At 40.5% G+C, this 26,731-nt stretch overlaps 1 protein-coding gene across 6 annotated transcripts in view; it reads right to left on the reverse strand.

Moving 5' to 3' along the window:
- Positions 1-2,216: 2,216 nt before the first annotated feature.
- CCDC91 (coiled-coil domain containing 91) overlaps positions 2,217-26,731 on the reverse strand; it is a 381,232-nt gene continuing 356,717 nt past the window's right edge. For 5 of the 6 annotated variants that reach the window (XR_014082453.1, XM_081591770.1, XM_081591792.1 and 2 more), the window contains 2 exons: positions 4,254-4,339; positions 3,990-4,169 (listed from right to left, as the gene is read on the reverse strand). Coding sequence is in view for 5 of the 6 variants with exons in the window: in XM_081591770.1 (XP_081447896.1) it covers position 4,169; positions 4,254-4,339 (87 nt within the window). In the remaining variant the exon portion in view is untranslated. Of the gene's footprint in view, positions 4,170-4,253; positions 4,340-26,731 lie in introns of all 6 variants that reach the window. The other variant, XM_081591771.1, reaches the window with a different exon arrangement.

A 26,731-nucleotide genomic window follows, 5' to 3' on the forward strand; every position in this document is an offset into this window, starting at 1 on the left:
TGTTATTCCTTGTGATGAGAATTCAGGATTCACTCTAACAACTTTCATATATAACATAGAAGTATTAATTATATTTATTGTCTGCTACATTGCATCCCTAATACTTGTTTATCTTATAACTGGAAGTTTGTGCTTTTGACTACCTGTATCCAATACTCCCTCTTCCCAACCCATGCCTCTGGTAACCCCAAATCTGATCTCTTTTTCTACAAGTGTATTTGTTTGTTTTTGAAGTATAACTGACCTATAACACTATGTTAGATCCTGGTGCACACCATAGTGATTCAATATTTCTATACATTTCAAAATGATCACCACGATGTCTAGTTACCATCTGCCTGGTTTTCTCCACTCTCTTTGTTAGCATTTTACCAGCTCTGCTAGCTAAGCTGCTAAACCTCAGAGTCTTCTCAAGTCAAGGATCTCCCATTGATTTTAGCTTCTAAAATGGGGCGATGAAAACATTTATCACTAGATCATTACCACTGGTGAGAAGTCTCCTGCTATTCTGCTTACTGTCTACAACTGCTGAAGCTGTGGAAACAGAAGTCTCTGAGGCCATTTAGTCTGAGGGCAGAGATAGTTTGTTGTTTTAGGGAAGGCACTCACTCCTTAGACATTTTCTAGCTATTGGGCAGGAAAAACAACTATTGGAAATGACTATTTTTCTGATATTGAGGTGCAAAAATATGTATATAAAAGAGGTGCTTTTTTCAGAGAAATTGCCAAGATGTACACTTACCTTTAAGTTCAGTTTGGCCATGAGATTTCTTAGAACATTTTTCTCCCTTATTTAGGCAAGATAATAAAATACCTAATAAGTTAGTTTGATCTTTTATTCACATGCTATGTAAGAAGGAAAGAGGCCCATTTACACTAAAGTAAAATCACTTGAAAAAATGTTTTCCCTGGATGGGCTAATAATCAAGAGGAGGAAATTTTCAAGTTTAATGTTAGTCTTGAAGATTCTCAAAGACTTCATACTGCCTGAAAGTTATCACTCCTAGATAATCACTATTAATAGTACAAGCAGTAAGACAACAATGACAATTCCACTTGGCATTTATTTTTATATTGGTGTTTCCCTGATAGCTCAGCTGGTAAAGAATCCGCCTGCAGTGCAGGAGGCCCCGGTTTGATTCCTGGGTCGGGAAGATCCACTGGAGAAGGGATAGGCTACCCACCCCAGTATTCTTGGGCTTTCTTGGTAGCTCAGCTGGTAAAGAATCTGCCTGCAATGCGGGAGACCTGGGTTAGATCCCTGGTTGGGAAGATCCCCTGGAGAAGGGAAAGGCTACTCGCTCCAGCATTTTGGCCTGGAGAATTCCATGGACTATATAGTTGCAAAGAGTTGGACGTGACTGAGTGCCTTTCACTTTCACTTTTCATGAAAAGTTCAAGTGTATGTCAGGTAAAATAAAATACCAGGTGAAGGTAAGTGCTGTGGAAAAAATAAAACAAAGGAAGGGGGCTAAGGAATGCTGAGCTTCTCTCAGTGTGTTATTTTATACAGTGTAGTCAAAGAAAGCTTTCATAAGAAAGTAGCATTTTGAGCAAGTATTAGAAGGAAATTGGGATTCAGTGAGAGTTATTAAAAGTAAAATTTTCAAATAGTCAAAAAGTGACTCTTACATGATTAGAAACTGAGAATATGTCAAGATTTATTCTATTCACTAAGTAATAAGGAAACAATAAGATACTAGGAGTGGGTCAGGCATTTCCTCAGCAGTCCAGTGGTTAGGACTCTGTGCTTCCACTGCAGAGGGTGAAAGTTCGATCCCTGGTCAGGGAACTAAGATCCCTCATGCCACGGATGCAACCAAAAAAAAAAAAAAAGTGGTTCAAAAGGCATTCAAGTACCTGATATTTAAACAAAATTTAATAACAGAATGTTCAACTAAGAAAGACCAAACTGGTAAATGTCCCTGGGATAATAAACTATGTTCTTTGGGGTTATCTTTCCTAGTGAACAAAAATTTTTTGGGTATCTCATAAAAAATAAAAAAAAAACTTTGTAAAAAGAATTTAGTAACTTTGCTACATCTGGAACTTTTAATCAATAGTAAACAGTCTACATAAGTAGACTACATAAGTCAAATAAAGTACACAAGTACATCCCCTAAGTAATGAATGCTATCTTGAGCCTATTAGACAATGTACCCATAGGACATTGAAAGGGCACGCTGATCACCTTTTCCTCTATTTTCAAGTTTTGCTTTTCTTTTTTCTTTTTAAAAGAGCCATGGAGAGATGACTGGGCAAAGAACATTCTAGGCAGAGAGAAATGTAAAGGAATCAGCCCATTTCCCTCTACTGATTCTTCATTCTTCCTACAGCCAAGGAAAGCCCTCCCCCGACCCCTCTTTACCCGCCTCCCTCCCCTCTGCAGACTCACACATTCACCTGGACCATGTTATACAGTTTGATGTAAGTAAAGAGCTGGGGGCAATCTGGACAAACTAGAAAATTTATATTGGAAGTAGAATGGGAATTGAGGTTGGGAGTTAAGAGCAGGGGAGAGTTTTAAAAAATATTAGAGAGTGGTAACTACGCAAAGTAGTGAAAGTAGGGAAGAATGGATTTTCATGTTTTGTTATTTTTCTATGGCATAAAAATGTCCTTCCCCTACCTCGGTCCCACCTTTGACTGTGTCCTGAGAGACTGAGTGAAAATATGAATTTGTTCAGATTACATGTCCATTGCTTGTCAGATTGGGTTCTACATTAGGTGGGAATCAGGCTGCTTTCCCAGACTCATGTTTGTCTGGTACAACCTTGTTCTGTCTCTGAAATGATTCCATGTGTGAGGTGGAAACTGAGGAGGAAAGGAAATGGGAACTTTCTTTGAGTCTGGAGGGTTAGAGGAGCTATCTGCTCAAGGGAAGTAGTGTGCATCCTCCCTTCTCCCACTCATTAGAATTGGTGCTCCTTTTCCTCCTTCCACTGCCCTTCCCTGGCCCTGTAGCATCCACATTCGCTGAGGTTTTCAGAAGTTACACTCGACCCTGCCTGCACAAAGCCCACACTTCAGTCCCTGTCTTCTGTCTTCCTTTGCATGCTGCAGGCTATAATCAGCCTCTGACTTCCAAAATATCTCCTCTTCCCACTATCTGTGTTCCATAAAAGCTCCCATGCCCTTATAAGACTTTTAAATACCTCCTAGAGAATCAAGTATCTCCAAATTTTTCACTTGGCCAACTAGGGCCACTATCAGAGGTCTTTCCAGGTAAGGGCTTCCCTTATGGCTCAGCTGGTAAAGAATTTGCCTGCAATGCGGGAGACCTGGGTTTGATCCCTGGGTTGGGAAGATCCCCTGGAGAAGGGAAAGGCTACCCACTCCAGTAGTCTGGCCTGGAGAATTCCATGGACTGTATATGTCCATGGGGTTGGGAATAGTCAGACACGACTGAGCAACTTTCACTTTCCAGGTAAGGAAAAGATACTGGGTGTTGGGAGTGGATTTTTCAGACGTGTAATTTATAGTTCCTCTGAGACATTTAAGAAGAACTGCTCTCCTGTTACAGCCAGTTACTGAAAGATGAGGTTAAGACAGAACAGTCTGAGCTTCAGACACTAGACAAGGATGTGATGGAAGAGGAATACAGCAGCAGCAATGCGCATCCCTTATCCCCAGACAAGAAGAAGATGTGGAAGGAGGTGGGGTGGTTCAGGGAGAAAAGGGAGAAAATGATAATAAAGAAAAAATAAAAATGTGACCCTATCCTCTTTGTTTTAAGAAGAAATCCTTGCTCCCAAACACTTTCTCCATACTGCTTAAAAGTCTACCAATTAGATTCATTTGGTTAATATTTAAATATCTCAAAATGAGACTGGCATTCTTTCATCTCTTCCTGTAAATTGGTTTCATAAACACTTGCTTCTTTCCTTGTTATATCAAGGTTTCTAAGAGAGGAACAGAACCACACTCTTGGAACACTAGATTATAAGACCAATGCAAAAATGGTGGAGTGAACAAACACCGAACAGAAAAAGATGCTGATAACTTTTTTCTGGTATCAATCCAGAGCCATGACACCAAATGAAGGCCAGGACGCTGATGTGAACTTGCATCTGAGCCCTGTCTTCAGGCATTACCTCCAGGGTTTCCCAAGTTCCAGATTTGTGATCTCTTACTGTAGAGGCTCCCTGGCTCTCAGCTCCAAGTTAGTCCTAGAAGTTGGCAGAAACAATACAAATGCCTATATGTGTCCCCCTATTTATCCTGGGGGCTGTTTCAAATTTCATTCAGCTTACTATGGCATCAGGAAGCATTCTGTTCTCTCTTCCATTTTCAAGGTCAAGAATTTGATTCCTGATTGTTGAGAAAGGCCAGACTTCTCCTAGGAAGGAAGCATCTTTGTTAGAGAAGTCTATGTCAGTTATTTCATCTGTTAACAGCAGAACCAGAAGATAATGAGGACTATTTGAAAGGAACTAGCATTGACAAATGGTACACATTTTTGAACTCATTTCAAAGTATGAACTCTTGTTTCATTTCCTTTTCTAAGGCTCCAAGTAACTTACACACAATTTAATTGTCTGTATTTGGAATAGGGAATTCCTAAAATGCTGAGTATAATATTTGGATTTAAAGAAAAAGACACCACAATAGAGGCCATTGTTCAAATAAGTACAGACAGGTTCATGTATTTCAAACCTTGGATAAAATATAAAGAAGATCATTGAGCTCTAATTTGAAAGAATTCTACTGAAAGGCTCAGAAAACAATCCAGCACAAGAATATGAGACAGAATTATAATATTTACTGGACAATTGTTTGCTAAGAAGCATATATTTTATATCACTTTTTAACAAGACTGAACTGTCAAATTGTTTAAAATTCCATTGGAAAAATTTGGATTATCATAAAAGTGTTTACTTTTTTGCCCTTCCATGTATATTGAATTACTCCTGGAAGACAATCGAAAGAATCTGAGAAATTTTAGTTTTAGCAACAACTCGGACTGCATTTCAGAAATACTACAGACTATGTAAATGAATGTGGCTTTTCAACATGTATTCACATAGCTGCAACACTATTTGGGAGCTATGTAGGCACAAAGAAATGAAAAATTACAGCCTTATCAGCAGAGATGATTATTTGGAAGATGATGGGACAAATTAAACATTCTTCTCATGTGTATAATGACCATGCTTGCATAGGAAAAGAAGGATCATCTTTATCTTGTTTTGCTAAATACCATTAGCTCCAGCAGCTATGATTCATAACTGGTACAAAAATACATGTTCTTTTAAACCAGCTCTACAATTATGGAGTTATCATCTATGAAGGTATTGTAGTCATATATATCCTAGATCATTCACTGAACATACATCCATGTAAAAGCATATTTAGAACAGTGCTGAACTTCTCTTGGTATTAAAATCACTTTTGATTATTCATTATAATACCAAATAGACATTTCCACCTTCTTTTATATCTGCCTTAGAGAGACATACATAACATATATTTTTTAATTTAAATTTTTTATTTTCTACTGAGGTATAGTCGATTATCAATATTGTAATAGTTTTAGGTGAACAGTAAAGGGACTCATCCACACATATACATGTATCCATTCTCCCCTAAACTCCCCGCTGCCCCATTTAGTCTGCCACATAACACTGAGCAGAATTCCATGTGCTATACAGTATGTCCTTGCTGGTTATCAATTTTAAATATAGCACTGTAGTCAATCCCAAATTGCGTAACTATCCCTTCTCCCCATTCTTCCCCTGGGCAACCTATAAGTTCATTCTCTAAGTCCGTGAGTCTCTTTCTGCTTTGTAAATAAGTTCATTTGTATCATTTCTTCTTAGATTCCACATATAAGGGATGTCATACAACATTTCTGAGTCAGTACAGCTGAGGTGGGGCAGAGAATGTGCTTTTAACAAACTCCACATGACAATGATGCTGCATTCCTGGAAACCACACTTTGAAAACTACGGCAATAAAGGAATCTGGGTATCAGGGGCTAAAAGCAATTTGAAGAAAAAATACATGTGGGTTAGGTTGATATTGTGCAAAATGAAAAGAAATCTAAATGCTTGGCCATTCTTTTTCTGAGATCTTTGATCTTTATTATCATTACTCTGAATTTCTTTACTATCTCCACTTCACTTAGTTGTTCTTCTTGGCTTTTATCTTGTTCCTTTCTATAGTACATATTTGTCTGCTGTCTCATTTTGTATGCATGCGTGCTAAATCGCTTCATTCATGTCCGACTCTGTGAGACCCTATGGACTGTAGCCTGCCAGGCTCCTCTGTCCATGGGATTCTCCAGTTAAGAATACTGCAGTGGGTTGCCATGCCCTCCTCCAGAGGATCTTCCCTACCCAGGGATTGAACCCATGTCTCTTATGTCTCTGCCATTGGCAGGTGGGTTCTTTACCATGAGTGCAACCTGGGAAACTCCCTCATTTTGTATAAATTTTTGCATTGGTGGTTTCCATTCCACAGGCTGCAGGATTGTAGCTCCTCTTGCTTCTGGGGTCTGGCCCCTGGTTAGTGAGGTTGGTCCAAGAAGTTGTGCAGGCTTCCTGGTGTATGGACCGGTGCCTGCCCACTGGTGAGCGGAGCTGGGTCTTACCCCTATGGTGGGCAGGACTGTGTCAAGAGGTGTGTCTAGAGGTGACTGTGAGCTCAGGATGACTTTAGGCAGTCTGTCTGTTGATAAGTGAGGCTGTGTTCCTGCCCTGTGGGTTGTTTGGTCTGACATGTCCCAGCATTGGAGCCTGCAGGCTGTTGAGTTGGGCCAGGACTCAGTGCCAAAATGGTGGCCTCTAAGAGAGTTCAAAATGATAAATATCCCTGAGGACTTCTGCCACTCATGTCCTTGTCCCCACAGCCAGCCACAGCCAATCCTTGCCTCCCAGGAGACACGCCAAGATCTGCAGGTGGGTCTGGCCCAGGCTCCTACGAAGTCACTGCTCTGCCCTGGGCTCCAGTGCACATGAAACCTTGGGTGAGCCCTCCAAGAGTGGAGTCACTGTTTCCCCCAGCCTTGCAGACCTCCTGCACTCAAGCCCCACTGGCCCCCAATACCAAATGCTCTGGGGGCTCCTCTTCCTGATGCCAGAGCTCCAGGCTGGGGAGCCTGATATGGGGATCAGAACTCTCACTCCTGTGGGAGAACATCTGCGATAGAATTATTTTCCAGTTTGTGGGTCACCCACCCAGTGGTTATGAGATTTGATTATATTGTGAAAGCACCCCTCCTACCATCTCACTGTGGCTTCTTTTTTGTCTTTGGATGTAGGATAACATATTTAGTAGGTCCCAGTCTTTTTCATCAATGGTTGTTTAGCAGTTAGTTGTGATTTTGGTGTCTTCATAAAAGGATATGAGCTTAAGCACTTCTACTTTACCATCGTGTCCTTTTTTCCTCCCAGGCCTTTTATATACCATTACCTACCTGTTCAACTTCATCAGCCACTTCTTCTTCCTTCTACTTTATATACAACAAAACTGTACTGTTTCAAATCCTGTAAAAATGTCCTATTCTCAGTATCAGCTACATAATTTCCAGGCCCCAGTGAAATATGAAAATGCAGGACACTTTGAACAAAAAGCATTAAAGACTTTCAAGGCAGGAACAACAGAGCTTTTGTTCAAGTGTGAAAGTCTGAACATGGGGTCCTGTGGACTGCAGGTCACACACCCATGAAGCATCCCTGACTACTCTAGAGACATAATCCCTAAGTCCCTGGGCACATGTGTTGAGGCATCACAAAGAAAGAGTGAAAAGTTTTTATTTCCTTTTGCTCTGAATTAGTATCTTTAGACTTGTTGAACTTCAAATGTAAGAAAGCTAATAAGCATTGCTAAGCATTTTTTCATTTTCCAGGAAAACTCTTGTGCAGTCAGGAAGTACAACCTCTTACTTTGATCATGGCACCACTGACTCTCCTTATACACTGTTATGGTCTTCCCCTTTTTGGTATGTTTGGTACTAGTTCCTCATCCTGCAATGCCATTCACCTGCTTCTCATCTGATAATCCCCACTCCCATATCAGCTGCTCAGCCCAGGCTGCTCCTGGGCTGTGAGGACTCTCCCAATGCTCAGGACACACTGGGCACTTGGGGCAGGCTTGACTTGAGAGGTGGGTTCACTGGGTTTTGATCATGTTCACATGAATATCTTATTCACTAGACTCTAGGCAATTTCAACAATGCCTTCCTCTTTGTACATGAAAAATCTAGTACAATACCTAGATTTTGAGAGGAACTCAAAAATGCTTTTAAATGAAAGGATAGGTGATCACAAATTCTAACATTTTTCACTAATTCAAAAATAGTTTCTTGGAAGAAAAACATTTCTGAAGCTGCATGCTATGCTAAGTCGCTTCAGTCGTGTCCAACTCTGTGCGACCCTATGGGCAGCAGCCCACCAGGCTCCTCTGTCCACGGGATTCTCCAGGCAAGAATACTGGAGTGGGTTGCCATTTCCTTCCGAGTGGCAGCTTAAATGTGATTCAGTCTTCTGGAACTAGTAGATGAGCTTGTCAATTTGCTGCTGGTTACCACAAAAGTAGGACACTCTGGGACAAGAATGAAACTCCTTGGTCTCTCAAGCCTAATCTATGTGGGTGTGGCCCCCAAATCTGTGTTCAGTCTTGCTCAGTGGAGGAATCTAACACATGAGAGTCTAAGAGAATCATCAAGAATGCGTTTCCTAGACTGGTTTCATGTGGGAACTTTTAGTTTTAATTCAAATATCAGCACTTATCTGAGGCCTACATTCAGCTTTCCAGGGCTGATGATCTGGTCTGTAGTTGACAAGTCATTTGCCTCTCTTCTTCCTCCTTCGTGACTCCTGACTATTCACTGTTGCTCTAGCATGAGTGGGTGGAGAAAAACCTTACACGCTGAAATTCAAACCAATAAAGTCTGCTTTTTGTAAATGTATGTTCATCTACGAATTTCATGTAGCCCAGGTCTTCATCCCTAGCTACATGTAAAATTTGAGCGTTGGCTGGATATTATACTTAGGTGTTTTTCTCTGACTTGCATATATATACTCATCTAGGCATGTTTTGAAAGATAATTCAAAAAACTTTATTTGTTTGTTTTTAATATAATCATTTTAGATATCTTTTAGCAACTGACATGTACTTTGTCCTTGGAAACAGTCTAGGATTGAAGAAGCATCTGGTGGGATTTTTCTGGCTGAGCCATAAACAAAGAGAGTTGGTTGGACTTTTCAATCCTTTGCTCTAAGCTTTGTCACTGACACCATGCATTCCCAATTTGAGCCCTGTTTTCTTGGACACTTGATTTGTTTAAAAGCCTTGAAAGTTGCTTTTCTAGACTTAGAGTTTGGACTCCAAGGTTGGGAGGGAGTTCAAAAGGTTCTATAGTCTATACTCATCTAACACCTGCCCTACTATTGCCATACTCAGGGTGTGTATTACCTTTCCCTAAACACTTCCAAGGGTGGAAAATGAACTGCCGCTTGAGGTCACCCACTTAATCCTGAGTATCTCTTTTAGAAGTATCTTCCTTTCATAAACCAGATGTCAGCTAAAGTCAACTTGCCCTTTTACATTTAAATGAAATTGTTTTGAATTCTCATGCCTTATGAGGTAAGCCATTTAGCAACTCTTTCAAACTCTATTAATCTTTGGCATGTGGGCAGAAGGTTGTTTACAATTGTCCTGGCTAAAGCCAGACAACTCCATGTATGGCTCCTTGCTTGTCTATGCCTGGTCTCCCTTCTATTATCCCTGTGCCTCCTCACCAAGCAGCCTCCTTGTTCCTGTTTTGACATTTCCTGTTTCATCTTAAACACAAAGTTGTATATGTGTGTGCACCACACTGTTATAGGAGAATAGGGGCAACTGTTCAGGTTTATAGAGCAGCAACCAACTTATGATTAAATGATATTCTTGGGATTCTAAACTTTTCAGCAAGCTCATCACCAGGGACCTTGTTCCCTGGTCACCTTTATCTGTAACTTCCACCTCCCACTACGCTTGGTCCCTTCTCTTAACTCTTCCTCTTTTCTGTCTAACATTTTGCTTATATCTCAGATTCCAGTTAACTTCCTCTGTAGAGAAACTTGATGTTGCTTTTGTTCTTCTTCTAGACCTTGCCCTTGGGACCTCCTGTCCCACACCCAGGTCAGTTTATCAATATGTTTTTCCAAAAAGAGCCTTCTCCCTAAAAGTCTTGTGCCAGATGTTACCCTGTCCCCATGTGATTGCATAAAGCTCAGGTTTGACTCCCTAAAATTACTTCTATCCAATTCATTACAGCCTGCCCTGTCTTGGCTGACCCCTTGCTCTGAAGTCATTGCTATTGACAGAAAGAACACAGCCTTCAGAATGAAATCACTTTAAAACCCGGATGTATTCCTCATCAATTTTGTGACACCTTTTCTAGACCATGTTCCTTAGCTCTGAAATGTTGATAATTATATCTTCTAAAGGATTTGTGTGAGAATTTGACTAGTTAATATACCACATCTGACATATAGTAGACATCCCAAATTTTTATTTCCTTTTCTTAAAATAAAATAAAATGGAGAAAAGGCTTGAAAATCTCCCAAATCAACAAAAACACTTAAGTTATGTAAGCAAAATTAAATCTAGCTTGTTTTATGAAAATAAGAACAGCTTAACTTAGGTTATTTCTTATAAATGCCGCAGATAATCACAAAAGAAATGTAATTCATCTTCCTTAAATGGTGTAAGATAATCACTTGTAACCAATTTTCTGCCATCTGGAAACCACCACAGAAATAACCCATCACTGTGATGGGAAACATCTTCCTCATTTTCACATTATAAGCATCTTGTAATGTCATGAATCTGCATCTTCAAACAAGTTTGGGGTTTGAAGTACCCAGATCATGAACAATTTGTTCACTTAATAAAATATTCATATCAAGTAAATCCCTCTAGGTTTTCTTTTAACAATCCCCTCAGCAACCCCACCCTAAAATGGTATGGATGAAACTTCCTCCGCCTGGTTGGATGCCTGTTTGTTTTGACCTCTGATCCCTACCTACTTGATGTGTCAGCTCCCTTGGATGTTGAAGCTGGTCCCTGCTTTTGTCATTAGTCAGCCATTCCATCTCCATGCTCCATGCTCCAGATTTCTGGAACTACTCACTGTTTCCAAAATTACTCTGCCTCATCTCTGGAGCCCTGTGATACTATTCTCTGTCTTTTCACATGGGCCGCTTCTATTCAAGTCTCACCTAAACATCATCCTCTCTTCCAGAAAGCCACCCTTGATTCTGTAAGCCTGAGTTGGATGTCACTATTACCTGTTTCTCTGGCACTTTGTAATCATCCTCTTGACATCCCCAAGTCCAAGGTTTTAAAATCACTTGTTACTTAGCTACCCCGTAGACTATAAGCCTCATGAGCTACAGGTAGATTCTTATCAAAGTTTTAATCCAAGGCAGAGGAACATGGAAATCTTTCAAGAATGTTTGTATTTTCTTTGCCCTAGAGATAGGTCCCACTCCAGTGTTCTTGCCTGGAGAATTCCAGGGACAGAGGAGCCTGGTGGGCTGCCGTCTATGGGGTCACACAGAGTCGGACACGACTGAAGTGACTTAGCAGCAGAGATAGGTCCAAAAAAGTATTGCTAGTATTTATGTCAAAGAGTGCTCTACCTATGTTCTCTTCTAGGAGTTTTATGGTTTTAGGTCTTACAATTCAGTCTTTAATCCATTTGGAGCTTTCTCTTTTTTTAATATGATGAAAATGAAAGTCACTCAGTTACGTCCGACTCTTTGCAACCCCGTGGATTATACAGTCCATGGAATTCTCTGGGCCAGAATACTGGAGTGGGTAGCTTTTTCCTTCTCCAGGGGATCTTCCCAACCCAGGGATCGAACCCAGGTCTCCCACATTGCAGGTGGATTCTTTACCAGCTGAGCCACGAGGGAAGCCCAAAAATACTGGATTGAGTAGCCTATCCCTTCTCCAGCAGATCTTCCCAACCCAGGAATCTAATCCTGACCCAGGTCTCCTGCATTGCAGGCGGATTCTTTACCAACTGAGCTATCAGGGAAGCCCCATATGATTACGGACATGTTCTAACTTCATTCTTTTACATGCAGCTGGCTGACTTTCCCAGCACCACTTATTGAAGAGACTATCTCTTCTCCATTGTATAATCTTGCCTTCTTTGTCATAGATTAATTGGCCATAAGTGTGTGGGTTTATTTCTGAGCTCCCTATTCTGTTTTACTGATTTATGTGTTTGTTTTTGTGCTAGTACTATGCTGCTTTGATTACTGTATCTTTGTAGTATAGTCTTCAGTCAGGGAGCATGACACCTCTGGTTTTGTTCTTTTTTTTCAAGATTGCTTTGACAATTCAGGGTCTATTCTGGTTCCATAGAAATTTTAATGTTATTTTCTCTAGTCCTCCGAAAACTGTCATGGGTATTTTGATAGGGATTGCATTAAAATCTGTCGGAGAAGGCAATGGCACCCCACTCCAGTACTCTTGCTTGGAAAATCCCATGGACGGAGGAGCCTGGTAGGCTACAGTCCATGGGGTCGCTAAGAGTCGGACATGACTGAGCGACTTCACTTTCACTTTTCCCTTTCATGCACTGGAGAAGGAAATGGCAACCCACTCCAGTATTCTTGCCTGGAGAATCCCAGGGACAGGGGAGCCTGGTGGGCTGCCGTCTATGGGGTTGCACAGAGTCGGACACGACTGAAGCGACTTAGCAGCAGCAGCAGCAGCATTAAAATCTGTAGATTGCTTTGAGTAGTGTGGAGAGTATTACACTTAGTGAAATAAGCCAGACAAAGAAAGACAAATATTTTGTTGTCATGTACATGTGAAATCTAAAAATAAGAGAAATGAATGTATATAACAAAACAGAAAAACAGACTCACAGATATGGAGAACAAGCTAGTGATTACCAGTGGGGAGGGGGAAGGGGGAAGGGGGGAGGGGCAAAGTAAGGGCAAAAGATTAAGAAATACAAACTACTGTGTACAAAATAAATAGGTTATGAGGATAAATTGTACATCACAGAAAAACATAGCTATTATTTTGTCATAACTTTAAGTGGAGTATAATCTAAAAAATATTGTCACTATGTTATACTCCTGAAACTAATACTATAAATCAACTACACTTCAATTTTTAAAAAAAGAATATTTGTAGTTGAATAAATGTATCCTGTCTTGCTTCCAGGCTGTGTGACCACTCACAGTCCTGACAAGACAGACAATAAGCCTTACCTTTTAATCAGTTGAAAATCATCTTTATTCCCCCTTACTATCACTGCTCCTCAACCACAAATATGTTACCATAAGAATATATTTCTCTGAGCATTGAAGAATTGTTGAAGGAAAAGAAATGTAAGATCTATATTTCACTTACTATTGATAAAGGAAGTTGTATAAAATGGTTGAGATCTCTAGATAGAGATCTTCAATAAACTTCAAAAGGTCTGGTGAATGAGAGCTCAGTTGCTCTAGTAAGTGGCACTTGATAATTTATAAACAACACTGAGAGGAGTGAGAAATATTTAATGAGACTTTGTTCAGTTCAGTCGCTCAGTCATGTCTGACTCTTTGAGACCCCATGGACTGCAGCATGCCAGGCTTCCCTGTCCATCACCAACTCCCGGAGCTTGCTCAAACTCATGTCTATCAAGTCGGTGATGCCATCCAACCATCTCATCCTCTGTCATCCCCTTATCCTTCTGCCTTCAATCTTTTCCAGCATCAGGATCTTTTCCAATGAGTCACTTCTTCCCATCAGGTGGCCAAAATATTGGAGCTTCAGCTTCACCATCAGTCTTTCCAATGAATATTCAGGGTTGATTTCCTTTAGGATTGACTGGTTTGATCTTGCTGTCCAAGGGACTCTCAAGAGTCTTCTCCACCACCACAGTTCAAAAGCATCAGTTCTTCAGTGCTCAGAAATGGCAAACGTAAAAGCATAAGTTTCTAAACACAGTGTCGATGCAAGGGTTTTCCCAGTAATACAGTCAACACAATACCTGACTTTTGTTGTACTCTATGGTTAACCAGTGCTTGCATATGCAGAAGGAAAGAAATTTCTCTTTCTGACTGTCAGTTTGTCTACTTATATGATCCTGCCTAACTTGGAAATAGCTTCAGGAATGACTGACATTCAATTATGGCTCAAAGATATAACTGAGCTGTCCTGCAGCTCTGGACTTAGACCAAGTCCAGAAATTTCCCAGTGGCATTAGAAGCACTAAGATCACCATGAAGCTGCAAGAAAGCTGATCATAGATAACCAAGGGAGTGCTACTCTTTTAGCATCTCATGAGTAGCCTCTGAGGCCCCCTGGAAGGAAATATATTAGAGATGCCATGAGAGGTCGCATAACCTACATCTCACTAACATGCAATGTTAAAATTTTTAACAAGTGAACAAATAAAATATCTTGGAATGAATTCTCTATTTTGGCACTAAACAATTTCATTTTAACTATATAAAATTCCAAACCAAAGCACTTAAATGTAAAGTGTTAGTAATGATATTGGTACAAAGTAGAGATGATCAGGATTATGATGTATGTATCATATGGATTCTCTTCATTGCCAAACTAGCTCATCCTCTGATGTGATTGGAGTCCCAGGATAGAGGTTAACAGAGAGCACTGCTGCCCACTCACCCAGGGAGATGTTCCAGAACACATCCTTGCTTCAGACTATGATATTCCTTTTGATGTGGGGAGAGAGCTGTATAATTACTTTGGCATTTCCATATCAGAGATGACATCTAAGAGAAAGCATCACATTTGAGTTGCTTGGAGGGACTGTTCTATAAGTGATTTTAGGGAAGTTATTTGTCTCTGAGGCTCAGATGATTATTTGCACAAAGGATATAAAAATGAATGCAAGCATTAGTTAGAAAACAGATCTGGCTATTGTAACAAAAGTTATAATAATCGTGGCTCAAAGGAGGCAGGAGTTTCCCTCTCACGATACTGTTTGACCGTAACCTGTCCAGACTGAGAGAGGAGCACCACTGTTTCAGGACCAGTCTCCTCTGATCCTGTTTTGCATCTTTAGCACTCAACTTTCATCTCAGGACTAAATTGTCTGTTCCCATCTCTTGCTTTCACGTTCATGCTACAGTCAGTGGGAGAGGAGAGGGGGAAGTGAGGCATAATCCTTCCCTTTTCAAGGGTGCGAGTCATTTACACCTCTTCTGCTCACATGCCACTGTCAGTCACGAGGCCACATCAGTCTGTAAAACATGCTAGAAGATGGAGTCTTTAGCTGGGGTGCCATGTGCCCAGCTAAACTTTAGGGCTTTTTTAGTAAGGAAGAAAGGGACAACTCAAGGGCAGTTAGCAATTATTCTAAGCATTTCTTGTGACTTCTACTAAAAAACTATAGGTAAAACGTTTGATACAAAGTCACTGTTAGGTAAAAATTTCAAGTCAGTTCAGTTCAGTTCAGTCTCTCAGTCATGTCCAACTCTTTGCGAACCCATGGACTGCAGCATGCCAGACTTCCCTGTCCATCACCAACTCCCGGAGCCTGCTCAAACTCAAGTCCATCAAGTCAGTGATGCCATCCAACCATCTCATCCTCTGTCATCCCCTTCTCCTCTTGCCTTTAATCTTTCCCAGCATCAGGGTCTTTTCCAATGAGTCAGTTCTTTGCATCAGGTGGCCAAAGTATTGACGTTTCAGCTTCAAAATCAGTCCTTCCAATGAATATTCAGGACTGATTTCCTTTAAGATTGACTAGTTGGATCTCCTTGCAGTCCAAGGGACTCTCAAGAGTTTTCTCCAACTCCACAATTCAAAAACATCAATTCTTCGGTGCTCAGCTTTCTTTATAGTCCAACTCTCACATCCATACATGACTACTGGAAAAACCATAGCTTTGACTAGATGGACCTTTGTTGGGAAAGCAATGTCTCTGCTTTTTAATATACTGTCTAGGTTGGTCATAACTTTCCTTCCAAGGAGCAAGTGTCTTTTAATTTCATGGCTGCAGTCACCACATGCAGTGATTTTGGAGCCTGAAAAAGTAAAGTCACTGTTTCCCCATCTATTTGCCATGAAGTGATGGGGCCAGATGCCATGATCTTAGTTTTCTGAGTGTTGAGTTTTAAGCCAACTTTTTCATTCTCCTCTTTCACTTTCATCAAGGGGCTCTTTAGTTCTTCTTCCCTTTCTCCCATAAGGGAGGTATCATCTGAGTATCTGAAGTTATTGACATTCCTCCTAGAAACTTTGACTCCAGCTTGTTCTTCATCCAGTCCAGCATTTTGCATGATGTACTCTGCATATAATTTAAATAAGTAGGGTGACAATATGCAGCCTTGACATATCCTCTCCCAATTTGGAACCAACCTGTAGTTCCATGTCCATTTCTAACTGTTGCTTCTTGACCTGCATACAGATTTCTCAGAAAGCAGGTAAGGTGGTCTGGTATTCCCATCTCTTGAAGGATTTCCCACAGTTTGTTGTGACCCACACAGTCAAAGGCTTTGGTATAGTCAATGAAACAGAAATAGATGTTTTTCTGGAACTCTCTTGCTTTTCAAGTGATCCAGCAGCTGTTGGCAATTTGATCTCTGGTTCCTCTGCCCTTTCTAAATCCAGCTTGAACATCTGGAAGTTCATGGTTCACATATTGTTGAAGCCTCACTTGGAGAATTTTGAGCATTACTTTGCTAGCGTGTGAGATGAGTGCAATTGTGTGGTAATTTGAACGTTCTTTGGCCATCGCCTTTCTTTGGGATTAGAATGTAAACTGACATTTTCCAGTCCTGTGGCCACTGCTGAGTTTTCCAATTTTGCTGGCATACTGAATGCAGCACTTTCACAGCATCATCTTTTACGGTTTGAAATAGCTCAACTGGGATTTCATCACCTCCACTAGCTTTGTTCGTAGTGATGCTTCCTAAGGCCCACTTGGCTTTGCATTCCAGGATGTCTGGCTCTAGGTGAGTGATCACACCATTGCGGTTATCTGGGTTATGAAGATCTTTTTTGTATAGTTCTTCTAAACTATTTTAAGTTTTAAGTAAAAACTTTTATCAACTTGATTTCATTCTTAGTAAAGAGAGATAAGGTATATGTACCTCCACACAGAGGCACACAATGTGGGTCAAACGAAGCACGGCTGAGCTTTGGAGATAAAATGACTTGTGCTGCACTGGATTACTGGCCCTGCTCAGTTTTCTGTAGGGAAGGCTTTAACTATGGGCCCAGCCTTGCCCAGTTCCTCAACCAATCCTGATCAGGTTATCAGGTTATTATCCAATCCTGATCAGGTTATCTAGCCAGTTTTACAGTTAGAGCTAGGTTCAGAATCAGGTGTGTCTTGAGTGAATCCAAATTGCAGCCCACCCTTAATGCATGATTTGTCTTGTTAGTTCCTGCATCTCAGTTCCTGTGGCTCTTCTCCTCCATCTCCACTTGTCCAGACACACTCATGATCAGGTTGATCCAAAATATGACAAAAAGGAATGTTACCAACAATGCTTATACACACTCTCTGCTATGATCATTACCTTTCATGCAGAGATTCTTTCTTCCCTGAGTTCCAAGAAAAGAAAAGGGATGAGATGATCAGAAGCACAGATGTCAGGAAACTATACCAGAGAGGGATGTAGCCAGAATAGAAACTCAGATGATAAAAATACACATGTGGTGGTGAGTGATCACATGGTCGTCCTCCATAAACTCCAAATCACAATATAGAAGAACATACGACAAGTCCTACTACACTGGGCAAGAGGATTGAGGGTGATGAGAAGGGGGAGAGAGTGACTCGTGCATCACTCCATGCTCAAATGACCCTCAGTTCAGTGGGATGTCCAAGGAGGATATAGTCAAAAACTGAAGGAAGAACTATTACTAGAGTGGGTTGCCATGCCCTTCTCCAGTGGACCTTCCTGACCCAGGGATCAAACCCACGTTTCTTATGTCTCCTGCATTAGCATCAAGTTCTTTACCATTAGTGTCACCCAGGAAGCCCATGGCACTCTAGGTTTGTTAAAGAATTACATTTTACAACAGGTGTCTTTGGGGCTTTCTCTGTCAAAAATACAATAAATCAATTAGAACAAGACTTGATAGGAGAGAAATCTCACATGGACTCTTTGACTAACAGATGAAACAAGAATATAAGTAATTCCACATAAGAGCTTCAAAAGATCTCATGACCACTCACACACAGCATTTTATAGTTGAGAAGGCTATGTACCTGCCCAGCCCATACCAACTGATAGAGTCAAAAGTAAAACCTAAGTATTGGGGTCTCCTGACCCAACAAGCCTCATCATATACTTCCTGACATCAGAGCAATCTCTTATTCTGAAAAGAAAATATCTCTTATGATAAATCATGAAATTGTCCTTAAAAACATTTTTATCAAAAGGACAAGACCTGTAATGGTGAAACAAGTTCTAAGTGTATAAACGTCATCTGACTGTTGTAGGTTGACCACATTCCTGAGGAGTTTGCAGAGTGACCAACGAATTCAAATAAACATTTGGGCCTGGCTGCACATCGTGTAAATGGCTTTAGAAGAAATATTGCTTCAAGAGCACAGAAGAGGCTGGTGATCTCAATCGGCTGGGAATGAGGACCATCCTTGCTGAAAGAGCAGAGAACAAGGTCAATGTTTATGAAAGAGCCCTTCCCATTGAGTGAGACAGGGCAGGCAGCCTTCCCTGGGAGGATGCTCCCATGAGTGAAGGGCTACTCCTTGTTCATCAGGGAGACCTGAGCAGGGATCAGTGTCCATGGGGGAGGGCGGGAAGGAGCCGTCAGGAGTTTTTAGGTCAGTAACTAAAGCTGTAGGCGCTGGCAGGCATGTGGGAGCCTGGGAGGCAACAAGTTGAGATGAGAAGTGCATTGCACAAGGATTCAGAAGTCTTGGGTTCCTGCCCTAGCTTTGCCCCTGGCCATCCTGGTCATGTCACTTTGAGCTAGTTACTCCACCTAAGAGATGCGTTTCAGCTCCCTCCTCTGTAAAAGGAGAGGGTAGCACAACACCTTTTGGGACACTTAAAGTTATGTTGTCCAGGGATCCCTGCTCAAACACTGACAGTCACGGTTCCCAACCAGAGGCAATGTGGCCCCCCGGGGAACATTGGCAATATCACCACTGGTTGTCACACAGAAGCAAATGTTCTACCACTATGGGCCCCTGGTGGGCACAGGACTGGATAGCTAAACTCCATAGGACAGACCCCCACAGCAAGAGTTCTGCAGCCCCAAATCTCAACAGTGCCAGGGTTGGAAAACGTGAGCTGAAAAAACAATATAATGATGAACTTGTTTCAGCCACTTAATGTCATGAAGCCAGAACTTTTGGCTTTTTAAGTGAATCTGAACATTTCATTTTTTATGTAAAATACCCTGAATTTAAAACATAACAACATGTAAATTTTTTTTTTTCTTCTGAAACACGCAGGCAGCTACATAAAACAGGCCTTCAGGACAAATCCTGTCTGCAGGCTGTCAATTTGTGAAATCTCATTTAGCCACCGACTGTCCAAGTAATTAGAACAGCTTAGCTGAAAGCATGGATTCCTTCATCTGTATCTGGTTATTTGAGCCAGAGCCAAGCAGGTCAATGTTAACCCACATACGTGCTCACACACACGTGTGTGTGTGATACTGTGGCAAAAACACTAAGTGAGGTATCTAGAGACATGTACCACCTGTGAAGCTGGTGGTGGGAATTATGAAATTCTTTGAAGAGCAGGGTGTCCAGGGTGACTGCCTCTCCCGGTTGTCACAGTATCATAGTACCCTGGAGCTGGAAGGAACTTTAGAAATCACCTGCTGAGAAGTCATACCCAGAGAAGCTGTGTGACTTTGCCTTTGAACTCATGGTTTATCGGTGGTGGGGAACACGGCTTAAAGCCAGCTGTCCTGACACCCTGCCCCTAGCTTTCTGAAGAAAGTGATAGGGAGGTGGGGAGGGGATAGCGCAGATGTGTCTCTCTACCCCCACTCTTACAGATGTGGTCCACCCACGCCTGGCCTTCCAGATGTGCCTGAGCAACACCAGATGTGATCCAAGGATTCAGGCAGAGGGGATATGAAAGCACTTGGGAGCTTGTAAATGGTTACCCTGTCTCTCAAATAAATGTAAGATTGGTGCCAGTATTAATTTGTCTCTGATGTGTGACCGCAGGCAACTCTCTGGCCACCAGCAAGTTGAGCACCTGATGTTTGTCCCAGGGCAGCTTCAACCCATCATGACACTCTACCTTTCCTAGAAAAATCATGCAGAAACAGATCAGCACCATGAGTGTGGTGCCAAGAGGCAGTGGTTTTGCTGCACCCTTAGGATGGAAAATGCAGGTAAGTTGATGTAACTTATTAATGGGAGCTAATGGCATTAGAAGAGAACTCTCATGGTCAACCCTGGTTTCAGACACTAAAAGCCCTTCCCAGGCCTTCTCCAAGCCACTGCCTGCTTTCCTGTCTGAGACCTTGTTCCCTTACCTTACCATCTCCTGCTGGCGCCTTTCCCTCTCCTGCTTATCTAAGCCTCCACCTCTCACAAAACCAGGGTTTTGTGACTGTGAGACTTTGCTCCAGTGCAGAATATGCCCTTCTGTCCCACAGCCAAATCTCCCGTCTCATGCCAGGTCAGGGTCCGACCTCCCCTTCTGCTCTGATGTTGGCCAAGCCAACTGTGGTCTAGCTCTAAGTTCTTAGCATCTGTTCCATCTTTGCTGAGCATGCTCATTGCAGTTCCATGAGAGAGAGGCCCAGGTTTGTTCATCAACATTCAGAGTTCTTTCCCTCCTTACATATTGTGCTTACTTAGGGCTAAAATGTCTCCCAAGACCACTGTGAATATGACTCTTGAATATGGCTCTTGGTTGTGCTGCCTGTGTGGGTGAGTCAGAACATGCTGAGGTGGCAGCTGCTGCTCCGCTAGGTTTTACGTTTTTAGTGTAATGATAGAATTTCCAGTTACTTACCACTAAGGGAGCAGCATTAGAAAGTTTGCAGCTGAGTTAGCTCTCACTGTTTTTTTCTTTTAATAAAAGACTAATCTTTTTAAAGACAGTTTTAAGTACACAGCAAAATTGAGAGGAAGGTACGGTTTCCTATATACTTCCTGCGTCTACACACACATGGCCTCCCCTGTTATCAACATTCCCCACCAGAGTGCTCCATTTGTTACAACTGATGAACCTATATTGATACAACATCAACACCCAAGTCCACGGTTTACACTAAGTTTCACTCTTTATGTTGTACATTCTGCAAATTTGGACAAAGGTATCCACCACAGTAGTATCATTCAGAATATTTCTACTGCCCTAAAAATCCTCTATGCTCCACTCATTTATCCCTCCTTCCAACCTAGGTCCTGGTAACCACTATTATTTTTACTATATTCATAGTTTTACCTTTTCCAGAATGTAACATAGTTCGAATCAAACTATATGTAGCCACTTCAGTTTGGCTTTTTCACTTATTAATATGCTTTTAAGTTTCCTTCCTGTCTTTTCATGATCAGATAGTTTATCTCCTTTCAGTGTTATATAATAGTCCATTGTCTGGATATACCACAGTTTATTTATCCATTCATCTATTGGAGGATATCTAGGTTGCTTTTAAGTTTGGGCAATTATAAATAAAGCTACTATAAACATCTATGTGCAAATTTTTGTGTGAATATAAGTTTTCAGCTTCTTTGGGTAAATACCAAGGAGTGGATTTGCTGAACCATATAATAAGGGTTTGTCTAGTTTTGTAAGAAACCACTAAATTGCCTTCCACTAAATTGCCATTTTGAATTTCTACTATTTAATATTTCCACCAGGAATAACTGAGAATTTCTATTGTTCCACATCTTCACCAGCATTTGGTATTGTCTATGTTCTACACTTTGGCTAATAAGGGTGTAGTCGTATCTTCTTGTTTTGATATGTATTTTTCTAATGACATATAAAGTAAAGCATCTTTTTATATGCTTATTTGCCATCTATATATGTTAAGGTGTTTAGACCACTTTTTTTTTACATTGGATAGTTTGCTTCTGGTTAAGTTTTAAGAATTCTTTTTATATTTTGGATAAAAGTCCTTTATCAGATGTTTCTTTTGTAAGTCTGTGGCTTGTCTTCTCCTTTTCTTGACATAATTTTGATTGGAATTACACCAAATCTATAGTCAAGTTGGTGAGAACTGATATTTCGACAACATTGAGTATTCCTATTCATGGGCATGGAATATCTATATATATTTAGTTTTTAAAATTTTATTCATCAGAGTTTTATAGTTTGCTCATCCGGGTCTTGTGTATATTTGTTATATTTACACCTGAATATTTCATTTGGGGGGTGCTAATGTACATGGTATTGTGCTTTTAACTTCAAATTCCATTTGTTCATTGCTGTTATACAGGAAAGCATTTGACTTTTGTATATTAACTTTGCATCTTGCAACTTGGCTATGATTGGTTATTAGTTTCAAGATTTCTTTGTTGATTATTTCAGATTACCTACATAAAATATCATATTATCTGTGAATGAGGATGCTTTTGTTCTTGTTCCCAATAAGTATACCTTTTATTCCCTTTTCTTGTCTTATTGCATCAGCAAGGACTTCCAGTATGATGTTGAAAAGGAGATGCTGAAAGAGGAGACATCCTTGCCTTATCCTAGTCAGAAAGATTTGAGTTTCTTGCTACTAAGTGTGATGTTAACTTTATGATTATTATATATATTCTTTATCAAGTTGAATATCCTCTCTACTCCAAATTTGCTAAGAGTTTTCATTAAAAATGGGTGTTGGGTTTTATCAAAGGCTTATGCTATTGATATGATTAATGTTGATATCAATAACCTGTTGATTAATTTTTAAAATATTAAACCTGTTTACATACTTGGGGTAAATCCCACTTAGCTGTTGTGTTTAATTCTCTTCATACCTTTTTGGATTTGTTTGCTAAATTTTTGAGGATTTTTTCATCTATGCCATGAGAGATGTATGTAGATTTTTCTTATTGTCTTTGGTTTTGGTATCAGGGTAATGTTGGCATCATGAATGAATTAGGAAGCATTCCTTCTATTTATATTCTCTGAAAGAGATAGTAGACAATTGGCATTATTTCTGCCTTGAATATCTGGTAGGATTTACTAGTGAACCCATCTGGGCCTGGTGCTTTTTGTTTTGAAAGATCATTAGTTATTGATTCAATTTCTTAAATAAAGAGAGGACTATTCAGATTATCAATTTCTTCTTGTGTTAGTTTTGGCAAATTGTGTCTTTCAGAGAATTGGTCCATTTCATATATGCTATCATACTTGTGGATATAGAATTGTTCATATTAATATTATTCTTTTATTGTCCTTTTAATATCCACAGGATTGGTAATGATATCTCTATTTTCATTTCAGTTATTAGCAGTTGTATCCTCCCTTTTTCAAAGCCTGACTAGAAAAATTGATTTCATTGATCTTATCAAAGACCAGATTATTTGATTTTACTATTCTCTATTGGTTCTCTTTTTCAATTTAATTGATTTCTGTCATAATTCTTATTAGTTCTTTATCTTTGGTTATCTTGGATTTAATTATTTTATTTTTATTAGAGAATAACTGTTTTACAATGTTGTGTTGGATTCTATCATACAACAATGTGAATCAGCTCTAAGAATACATATATCCCCTCCCTCTTTCAGATTTCATTCCAATCCCAAAGAAGGGCAATGCCAAACAATGTTCAAACTACTGCACAATTGCACTCATTTCATGTGCTAGCAAAGTAATGCTCAAAATCCTCCAAGCTAGGCTTCAAACAGTACATGAACCAAGAACTTCCAGATGTATATGCTGGATTTAGAAAAGCCACAGGAACCAGAGATCAACTTGCCAGCATCCATTGGATCATAGAAAAAAGCAAGACAATTCCAGAAAAACATCTACTTCTGCAAAAGCCTTTATGTGAATCACAACAAACAGTGGAAAATTCTTCAAGATATGGGAATATCAGACCACCTTACCTGTCTCCCGCAAAACCTGTATGCAGGTCAAGAAGTAGCAGTTAGAACTGCACATGGAACAATGGACTGGTTCCAAATTGGGATAGGAGTGCATCAAAGCTGTATATTGTCATCCTGCTTATTTAACTTATATGCAAAGTACATCATCCAAAATGCTTGGCTGGAAGAAGCACAAGCTGGAATCAAAATTGCCAGGAGAATATCAATAACCTCAGATACTCAGATGACACCTCCCTTATGGCAGAAAGGAAGAAGAACAAAAGAGCCTCTTGATGAAAGTGAAGGAGGAGAGTGAAAAGAGCTGGCTGAAAACTCAACATTCAAAAAATGAAGATCATGGCACCCGGTCCCATCACTTCATGGCAAATAGATGGATAAACAAATGGAAACAATGACAGACTTTTATTTTTGGGGGCTACAAAATCACTGCAGATGGTGATTACAGCCATGAAATTAAAAGACACTTGCTCCTTGGAAAAAAAGCTATGACCAACCTAGACAGACTATTAAAAAGCAGAGACATCACTTTGCCAACGAAGGTCCATATAGTAAAAGCTATGGTTTTTCTAGTAGTCACGTATGGATGTGAAAGTTGGACCATAAAGAAAGCTGAGTGCCAAAGAACTGATGTTTTTGAACTGTGGTGTTGGAGAAGATTCTTTAGAGTCCCTTGGACTGCAAGGACATCAAACTGACCAATCCTAAAGGAGATCAGCCTTGAATATTCATTGGAAGGACTGATGCTGAAGCTGAAGCTCCAATGCTTTGGCCACCTCATGTGAAGAGCTGACTCTTTAGAAAAACTCTGATGCTGGGAAAGATTGAAGGTAGAAGGAGAAGGGGATGACAGAGGACAAGATGGTTGGATGGCATCATTGACTCAATGGACATGAGTTTGAGCAAATTCCGGGAGATGGTGAAGGACAGGAAATCCTGGCATGCTGCAGTCCATAGTATCGCAAAGAATTGGATACAACTGAGCAACTGAACAACAACAACAAAGGTGGGAATTTTGGCTTCCCAGGTGGCTCCGTGGTAGAGAACCCACTTGCCCAGCAGGAGACACAGGTTTGGTCCCTGGGTCAGGAAGATCCCCTGGAGAAGGAAATGGCAACTTACTCCAGTATTCTTCCTGTGATATCCCATGGACAGAGGAGCCTGGTAGGCTACAATCCTTGGGGTCACAAAAGAGTTGGACATCAGTTCTATGAACTTCCCTCTAAGCACTGCTTTTGCTGAAACCCATAAATTTTGCTGTGTTTCTTCTTCTTTTTTTTAGTAGTCATGAGAAAACCTTAGACTTCAAGAAATGTACTGCTGAGGAGTTGAGTCCTGGGATGATAAATCTTTTGGATAATGACTGAAACTTTCCAAAAAGTAGGTTTTGTATTGAAATGGTAGAGGAATAAAAATTGGTTTTATAGCTTGGAGAGAAAAGGGAGATTTGGGACAAGAAGTGAGGAGGTTAGGAACTCCTATAAGTGGCTATGCTGGTAAAGAATTTGGCTGCAATGCAGGAGACCCCAGTTCAATTCCTGGGTTGGAAAGATCCTCTGGAGGAGGACATGGCAATCCACTTCTGTATTCTTGTCTGGAGAATCCCATGGACAGAGGAGCCTGGTGGGCTACAGTCCATGGGGTTGCAAAGAATTGGACATAACTGAGTGACTAAGCACAGCACAAGGCATCGGTGGTATATGATATTGGGTATAAGGAATTAAATTTGGGGATTTTATTTTAGATTATGGAAATACTAAGTGCTTGGTCAAAATTTTTTTCTGCAAGAATCACAATTCTTTTTTGTTTTTTCTAGTGCTTAAGAACAGCCAGCGACATGTCTATAATTGTGAGATGGCAGTAATGAAGGATATGACATAATTAAAAATAGAACTATCATATGATAATCTAGAAACCCCCCTTCTGGGTATTTATCCAAAATAATTGAAATAAGGACCTCAAATAGATACTTGTACTCCCATGTTCACTGCAGCATTATTCACGGTAACCAAGATATTGTGACAACCTAAATGTATATTGACAAATGAATGGATAAAGAAAATGTGATAAAATAGAGTATTCAGCCTTGAAAAAGGATATCTTACCATTTACAGCAACACGGATAGATCTGGAGGAGACTATACTAAGTGAAGTAAGTCTAACACAGAAAGACAAATACTGTATGATCTCACTTATATGTATGGGTAAGTCACTTAGTTGTGTCCAACTCTTTGTGACCCCATGGACTATAGAGTCCACGGAATTCTCCAGGCCAGAATACTGGAGTGGGTAGCCTTTCCCTTCTCCAGGGGATCTTCCCAATCCAGGGATCTAACCCAGATCTCCCACATTGCAGGGGGATTCTTGACTAGCTGAGCCACCAGGGAAGCCCAAGAATACTGGTGGAGTGGATAGCCTATCCCTTCTCCAGTAGTTCTTCCCGACCCAGGAATCAAACTGGGGTCTCCTGCATTGCAGGCAGGTTGTTTACCAGCTGAGCTACTATATGTATTGGTTTGGCCAAAAAGTTCATTCAGGTTTTTCTGTAACATCTTACAGAAAAGTCCGAAAGAAATTTTTGGTTAACCCAATATAATCTAAAACAGTCAAACTCATAGAAGCACAGGGCACACTGGTGATTGCCAGGTGTTGTAACTATGGGGAATATTACAAAATGTACAAAGTTGCAATTATAGACCATAAATTAGTTCAGGAGATCTGCTACACAGCATAGTGCCTATAGATAGCAATACTGTACTGTACACT

The sequence above is a fragment of the Giraffa tippelskirchi genome, chromosome 4, assembly GCF_054371585.1.
Source record: "Giraffa tippelskirchi isolate mGirTip1 chromosome 4, T2T-mGirTip1v1.2.pri, whole genome shotgun sequence".
In the NCBI taxonomy this organism is placed as follows: domain Eukaryota; kingdom Metazoa; phylum Chordata; class Mammalia; order Artiodactyla; family Giraffidae; genus Giraffa; species Giraffa tippelskirchi.